The following is an 8,611-nucleotide window of genomic DNA, read 5'->3' on the forward strand; positions in this document are numbered from 1 at the left end:
AGCCAGGGAAGACTGAATTTCTAATCCTACATCTGCCTCCCAAGCGTCGGGCCTATATCACCACATAGGATTTTACTGAACACTGGGAATCGAAACCAGTGCTTCCTACAGACAGCACAATGTACTTTCCTGACAAGTACGTCTGCAGCCTATTTTGTCTATCTATATATATTTATTTTCCCAGAAACCTTGTACTATTTCCTCTCTGACCGTGGAGCAATCCCACTTTAGAGCCTCAGCCTGTGGCTAGCCCTGCCCCATCTCTGCATCCTCCCATCAGAGCTTCTGCCAGCCCTTCTGCCCATGGTGTTTCCTTCCCATATGCGAAGCACAGGTGAGCAAGCCTGGAGTCTGCTTCCGGATCTCTCCTGCTCACTCTACTCACGGGGCACCATCACACTCCAGCCTTGTGTCTTTCCCTCCTCTGCCAACCAGGCTTCACCCAGCAGGCTAGAAAGTATCCAAAGGGCCCAGATATCTGATGACAAAGAGGTGAGGGACAAGATAGCAATGTGTAAGGACCAGAGAGACTGGAGTAAGCCCCCCCCCCCCCGGAAGATATAAAAGTTATCTCAAAGATACGGCAGACTTCCTTTAGTGAACTTGACCAGTTCCTCACTCCATTAGGCTCTGTGCTCAAGCCAGGAAAAAGAAGACAAGACAGGCTGGTCCACTCACCCCACAGGTGCGTATCTCCACAGGTGCCCACCCACCACAGGTGTGCCAGAATGAGGGCGGGGAGGGACTGACTGGGCTGAAGTGTTTTGCAATAGCTCTTCAGAGAAGCCGGTTCTGTCTCTCTCCCCACGCTGGGTGAGAGCCATTGAGTTGGCACAGCTGGGACAAGATAAGAGCAATTATCACAGACGACTTGAGCTGAAGTTCCACTAGATAAACAATGAAAGAGAGAGAGAGGAAAGGAAGGAAGGAAGGAAGGAAGGAAGGAAGGAAGGAAGGAAGGAAGGAAGGAAGGGAAAAGGGAGGGAAGGAAGGAGGGAAGGAGGAGGGAGGGAAGGAAGGAGGGAGAGAGGTAGGGAAGGAGGGAGGAAAAGAGGAGAGAGAAATAAAGGAAGGAGGGAGAGAGGTAGGGGGAGGGAGGAAGGGAGGGAGGAAAAGAGGAGAGAAAAATAAAGGAAGGAAGAGAGAGAGAGAGAGAGAGAGAGAGAAAGAAGCCCCATTTCATGGAGGAAGAAATAAGAGCCCAGTTTATTAAACAACAAGCAAGTCTCAGCGTAGTGTTCCAAACTAGGCAGCGGAATCCCCACCCAAGTTCACATAGTGACCTTGTCTGTCTTGGTCGCGGATGAGGAGCCCTTTCAGCCCTCAGTCTTTCTTCTTCACCTTTGATCTGGATGAACCCCTCAGACTGAATCCTGAAAAGGGGACATCAGATTCTCACAAACACGGCCAAGAGGGAGCCACAGTCTTGGCCAATAGAGTTCTATCCTGTGGGAACATGAATGTCCTACTAGTGGTTTTGGGAACCCCTCCCTGCTTTTTCTGCCTTCACCATGGAACTGTCACTGCCCTGCTCCTTCCAGGACCACTCTCCACCCTCTGTCCATCATGTATGGCCCGATCAATTCCCATCCAGCTGCATGACTGTAGCTTTTGTAAAGGACATCCCATCACTAAGGCCCCATCTTTAAAAAAATACCTATAGGCTGATATATTTCAGATACAGAATACATGCACACATACAGATGCACTCTGGGACACATGCATGCATCTACATATATACTTACACACATACAGGCACACATGTATAAACCCATGTGGACATACGTGGATAATATAGACAAACACATCCATGCACAATTCACACACACAGGCTTATGCAGATGGACATAGACATACACAGAGCACAAATATAGACATTTCTCACCACCTTTTTATTCAAGGTTAATGCACAACAGGCTATGTGAGAAGGCTAGTGTCTTTCCTGGGTGGGAATGCAGTTGGTTCTGCCCAGCCCAGCCCAGGCACTGGTACCCAGTGGCTCAGGCAGACCTTAAACCTCAAAATACCTGATTCCTCCAGCTGACACCCTCCATCACATGCCACTACTCACCTTTCCTCCTTGGAAACCAGGGAAGGCAGGAGCTAGACCAAAGGGCCTCTCGATCAGCTCTTCCACCAGTTCTGTGAAAGGGATTGCTGCTCCAAAGAGTGTATTTTTGGAAGCCCTTGGAAATTCCCTATTTAATCAAACACCAAGCACACAGAATTTGCATTCCTTTTATTTAAACCATTATGAGAGCCCTGAGAGGTAGGAAGCACCCAATCCACAGCAGGAGGAAGAGGAGGGACCAGCCCAAAGACACCATCCTTTGCCCAGAGTCTCAGCCGGCAGAGAGGGGACTAGTGAGCGGCCCCGGATGGTACCGCATCCAGGACCAGTAGAGTCTTCCTCATTCATGAGGTAGTTTCCCATACACCAACAAAGACTTTTCCTTTATAACCCCAACATGAAAGCGGAACCCTGAAAGAAGGCACAGTGCCTGTTGAGCCTGAGTCAGGCAGATAGAGATGGGATGGGGCTTGCGCCCCGGCAGTCTCACTTCTCCTGGAGCATGCGCACAAACTCGTTATAGTCCACCTTCCCATCCTGGTCCACATCAGCCTCACGGATCATGCTGTCCAGCTCCTCCTGCGAAATCTCCTCTCCCAGCTGCGCCATGGCCTGCTTGAGTTCGTCCACAGTGATGTGCCCGTCACCATCCTTGTCAAAGACACTGAATACCGCCCGCATCTCCTGCTCCGTGCTCCCTCTCTTGTATTTGGCCATGGCTGCCAAGAATTCGTCGAAGCTGATGGTGCCATCATTGTCTGTGTCCACCTTGGAGATGAGCGCCTTCAGCTCTTCCTCTGAGAGGTTCTTGCCGAGCTGCTTCATCACATCGCCCAGTTCCTGGACGCTGATGTGGCCGTCCTTATTCTTGTCAAACCTATCAAAGGCTGCGTGGAACTCTTCCACCTGCTCTCTAGGAAACCCGTGAGACATGGCTGTGTTCTCTGTACCTCGCAGAGCTTCTGAAGCGTGCTGTCAACCAGATGGCAGTCTACTGCTCCTGGGGTTTGTGGTCCAGCGTACAGGGCTGCTGCTGGGTTCTGAGGCCGTGTCTGTTGGAGGATTGAGCTATAGGTAGCCTTGCCCTGGCATGGGAATCCCCTCCTTTTCTGCAATTGGAGCAAAGGGAGGAGGCTCTCCACCCTCTATCTGCCCTCAGGCAAGATGCTCCTCCCAGGGAGGGACGGACCAGCTGCAGACAAGAAACGAAGTAATTGGGATGGATGGGAAGATCCATGGGGAAACTGATGGGAAGTGGTATGGGGGCAATGGGACAGAGACTACCAGCCTGTTCTGGCCCTGATGGCAGACCACCCCACTGCAGAAACATCTACCTGGGACATACTTCCCCTGTGACTGATTTTCATAGAAGCTTTGACCAAGTTGGTGGTTTCAAGAGTGCTTCCCCAGCTTTACAGAGATTCACTAGAGTGAGGCAGGCACAGGTATTGAAGAAGCTGCCTTGGGGGCTCTCCTCAGCAGTCCTGATGGGGATTCAAATTAGGATTTCTCCTCTCAAGCTTGTCCTAAGGGTGAGGTTGATGGAAAGAGGGAGGGAAAAGCACCAAGGCTTTCTGGATATAACCATGGTCTTCATTCCACTTGCAGCCCAGGGCAAGAAGAGAGGCTAGAACTGTCTTTAGCACCCAGAAAGGAAAGATCTGGGTTGCATTCTGCTGCAGAGGCATCATTTATAAAAAACAAACATGTATGTGAAGTGTGATTTTAGAGGCGAGAGGAAAGGCTTTTTATCTCCCCTAGTGAGACCTACAATTCCACAGCCAAGTCCCGTGTTCTCCAGACTGTTCTCCATTGGAGATGAGAGACATTCACTCCATGCTTAGGGTGGGAAACAGCTGAGATTGGAGCGTCTTGCCTGGGTGCTGCTTGGGCACTGGAAGGCAATGTGTGGCCCGCAAAGTCCAGCTATGATAGTAATTTGACTCCCTGGGGATTTTTTGTGTCAACCCTAAGCATACTAATCCACTAGGGACACCCCTACCCATGGCCTTCTGTGTGTGGTCTGCCTGCTGGAAGGAAACCCATCCCTACACAACCTGGAACAGTAGGATTTAGACGAAGACCTCAACACCATGGGATAGTCCCTAAGAGTTTTCAATGGTGGGTGGACGTGTGAGAGGACATTTGTCATGGAGTGCCCAAGATGAATTTCAAGTCAGCCCTTTTGGGTTTTTATCCTCCACTCTTGCCCGAACCATAGGAACAAACTTAATCATTCTCTTTCTGAGAAACTTAACAAATTCCACCTTTTCTGCTTCAACCAGGTAAATGGACCGAGCATTCCCCTCATCTCTGCACTGAAGCCAGACTTCACTTCAGACTACTCAGACCCTTTGGCACTCCACTTCGACTCTCCACTGTGTCCAGGGAGCCTCAGATGCAGAGGGAGAGGAAAAGAGAAAAGCTCCAGTTAGATAGTTTATTTCCCAAAAACCTCTTTAAGAAGGAGTGCTGTCTCATCTCCGTGCTGGAAAAATACAGCAGCCTCAATAAATATTAAGTCACCAATTTCTCAATGAAGCTGACAACCAGTTCTGGGTGGAGAATGTCATTCCATCCCGGATAACAGAGTAAGGCAGCATCCTGCTTGGTGAGAGATACAGGAAAGGTGGGGCCTTTAATGACAAGCTTCAACACAGCTCCTTTGTTTATTTTTAAAGAATATTTGAAGATATACATCTATACTTGAAAAGTCTTTTTTCTCTCATCTTAGTAGAGCCTGTGATTAAAGCAAATACTTAATAATCGCTGTATTATTATGCTCCTTTGGTTAAGTAATACTTATCATTCAATGTTAGGAGATTTTCTCATTCTGCTTCTGGATTCATTGCTAATCCGGCCAGATATGTCCCAATGTTTTCATCCATAAGCAAAGATGATACACCTATAATATCTAAGGAGATTAATTAAGGTCAAAGTAAAAAGTTCAGACCAACAGAAAACATGGCTACTGTATGATAAGCCCCACACTCAAGGACAAGCTGGTTTGCCTTTGGTGGAAGCCTCAAACAGTATCTACATGAATGGAGAGCTCATTTTTTTCATTATCATACCTTTCTTATTTGAACAACAACAGAAACACCAAAAATCACATCTACTTTGAGGTTGTAGATAAATCAAATAGGCCAAGTCTCTGAATGTTAGCAGATTTTGGACATCAACCAATGTCATTCCTTTGTGTGTGTGTGTGTGTGTGTGTGTGTGTGTGTGTGTGTGTGTGTGTGTTTCAAGACAGGGTCTCTCTGTGTAGCTCTGGCTGTCCTGGAACTTGCTTTGTAGACCAGGCTTGCCTCAAACTCAGAGATCTGCCTGCCTCTGCTTCCTGAGTGCTGAGATTATACTTTAATCTCACCACTCGGCTAAAAAATGCCTTTTCATTTAAAATGTCAACTCTATTTAGAAAGGAATCTATGAAACTTCATAGAAAGCCATCTATAAAGATGGCTTTGTTGTTAAAGTGTTTACCATGAAAGCAGAGGATCCTTGTAAAAAGTCAGGTACATGTTTATAGTCCCACCACCAGAGCGGTAGAGATAAAAGGATCACTAGGGCTTTCTGAACAGCTAGAGCTAAATCCATGAGCACCAGGTTCATCACGAGACACCGCCTTGAACAATAAGACAATAGAGGAAGCAATAGAGCCATAGAGGAAGACACCTGGCATCAACCTCTGGATGTCACATGACTGACTACACACGACACACACACAAACAACATACACAGAAAGAGCGGCCAGAGCAGAAGGAAGGAAGGAATTGAACTGGGCTGGGGATAAAGTTCAGGGGTGGATAAAGCTGAGGATAAAGTTAGCATGTGTAAGGCCCTGACCCTCATCCCCACTACCAACCAAAAACAAAAGATCTTGTTGAGCGATGTCATAGCACAGAAAAGGCAATCATGTGATGCCCACATTCCATATTCCAGATGAAGAAATGGTATCTTCAGAAGGAAAGACCTATGACTCCATAGGAAAGGCTTCTCCCGCCTCCTGCCACGTGGGCGCTGCTTCCTCTGATAGGCATGGAAATGGTTTCTTTATTCCTTCCTACCAAGTCTCCCGCCTCAGTAAGTGAGTTGTCAACTGCATGGCTTAACTTCCAAGGGTGGAAGTCATCAGTGATGACGGCCATTTCAAAGAACCTCAGAGAGTCAAACTATAGGTTGAGAAAGGGGACAATGTGTCATGTGCTGCCCAAACCCACTTCAATCCCGCCATTCTTCATTAGCTGAATTAATGTGCCAGTGTGGTTCGGTGTGGGACTGTGTAGGAAGGAGAGCAATGGGGACTAGAAATGTCACCGTTTCATGATTGCCTGCAGCTATGACACCTGCCCCTCACATGAGGCTCCCAGGTAATAAAGAAACAATGGAAATTATTCCTTCATGAGTAGCTGAAGGCTATAGGGCTTGCTCCTTGTCACAAAGCGGGGAAACACGTGAGAAGGAAACTCTGACAGACCATCACGAGAAGAGAAAATAGCACCAGCTCTATTCCAGGTATGGTTTTTGACCCTGGAGCTGGCGACTGACACAGTTGGCTGCCCCGTGAGCGACACAGGCTATGTGTTCAGAGGGAGAGAACCTAAACTGAGCAAGTAAGATTTGTTGATAAGGAACATCTGGAAACCAGTGAGGAAGGAGGTAAGTCTGTGGTTAGCAGAAGGAGAGACTGGATCCAGCAGGTGTGCAGGCAGGCTTGAGCCTTTGGGCTTGGGTAGTAGAGGAGGACTCTGGCCTAGGGTGTGTCCCAGCTCATGTCCCCTCGGTTTATATCCTCAAGAACATATGAACTCTTCCTAGGGAGAATGACTAAGGCCCTGGCTAAGTAGTGCGAGCCCTTCATTAAGGCCAGCTGAAGGCTTCTGCAGGTGCCAGAGGAGCGATAAAAACCTGCCCAATGTTGCCTCCATTAGATTGACCTGCAGGTAAATCTGGGGGGAGGGGTGGGTGAACCTTCTTAATTAATGATTGATGTCAGAGGTTCCAGCACACTGGGGGCAGTTCTACCCCTGGGCAGGAGGTCCTGGGAGGTATAAGAATGCAAACTGAGCAAGCCACTGGGAGCAAGCCGGTAAGCAGCTATCATCCATGATCTCTGCTTCGGTTTCTGCCTTGATACCGCCCTGACTTCCCTCCAAGATGGTCTAGAAACTATACATTGAAATAAATCTTTTCCTTCCCAAGTTGTTTTTGGTCACAGTCTTTACCATAGAAGGAAAAAGCAAACCAGAACAGTATATATACAATGTATTCATGTGTGTGCCTTGTATACGTATGTGTGCATACGTACACATGCACATATGTGTTTGCGGGTTTTGTGTGGTTGTGTGTACAGGTGTTGGGAGGAGGTGTGTGAATAGCGATATTCCTGCTCAGGTGTTCGGGACAAATGGTTAAAGTCGACTCCTGCATCCACAGGGCTTTATCTAGGAGCAGACACACAAAATACCCAATCCGTCCATAACCATTTGGCTTCTGTATGTGAAATACTCCCAAAGAAACCGGTCTAACAGGCTGGGAAAGACAGACCATGGCAGAGACTCCTCTGTGACCTGGGACTTGCAGGAACCTGATTTCACTCTCCTCACACCTGAGCCTTCATGGTGTGGACACAACAGGCTGTCTGTCCCCCAGGGAACTAAGGAGTCAGGGTGGGGTCACCTCATCACTCTGGGACGTGATCTATGGGAGAGAATGGGGCACAGCTTCCTTAGCTCAATCACCGTCAGCACCATCAAGCACCGATTTTACAGCTATTAAGGGTGGTGGTTCCTGCCTCACAGCGTCTGCCACATGTGTGTGTGTGTTGAATGGATTGGACAGATGACAGAAAGCGATCTCAGGGTGAAGACTCAGACGTTTGGTTCCCTGCTGCATTGTTGGTGTCATCTAGAGTCCCTGGGAAGGGTGCTGAGGCCCTGCTCTCACGGAGCTTAAGCCAAGGGTTCTGAGGTGAGGAGAAGCCTTGGGCTGGTCAGAGCTGCTATTTATTCCGTGCTTGAGGTCTGCCTGAACTTGTTGGGTTAGTTGGTAAGAGCAGCCCTTCCCGCTCTTACCCATCAGTGACATACCTGGGAACCTGGCAGAACACACACTGCTTTGTGTCCCCAACCCAGGGTTCATGTATGGGCTCCTTTCCCACAGACACAGTCCCTAGTCACAAAGACTTCTATGAGAAACTTTTGGAGAGATCTTTAAAATATTTATTTATTTGATGGTACATTGATATAATTTTACTTACTTGACACAGGAGCCTATGTACTCAGGGTAGCCTCAAACTCGCTTAGAATGACACTGAATCTCTCATCCCCCTGCCTCTGCTGTCCAAATATTAGTCTTAGGTCTGCCCCACCAGATCTGGTTTGTCCAGTGCTGAGGATTGAAGTCAGGAACTCATGACAGCTAGGCAAATACTTTATCAACAGAGCCACACTCCCAGCCCCGAGTAAAGTGTCCTCCTGATAGCTATTTTATCTAATCATCTAGATTAACTCTCTGGGGTAGGTCATGCGCTTCACT

The 8,611-nt window shown here is 48.1% G+C and overlaps 1 protein-coding gene across 1 annotated transcript; it reads right to left on the reverse strand.

The window, feature by feature from the left end:
• Positions 1 to 2,441: 2,441 nt before the first annotated feature.
• On the reverse strand, positions 2,442 to 3,105 carry Calml5 (calmodulin like 5). Its single transcript, XM_075971094.1, has one exon. It carries the CDS (start codon positions 3,002 to 3,004, stop codon positions 2,558 to 2,560), a length of 447 nt encoding a protein of 148 aa, XP_075827209.1. The 5' UTR covers positions 3,005 to 3,105; the 3' UTR covers positions 2,442 to 2,557.
• Between the last annotated feature and the right edge of the window lie 5,506 nt (positions 3,106 to 8,611).

Source organism: Microtus pennsylvanicus, chromosome 4, assembly GCF_037038515.1.
Source record: "Microtus pennsylvanicus isolate mMicPen1 chromosome 4, mMicPen1.hap1, whole genome shotgun sequence".
Taxonomy (NCBI): domain Eukaryota; kingdom Metazoa; phylum Chordata; class Mammalia; order Rodentia; family Cricetidae; genus Microtus; species Microtus pennsylvanicus.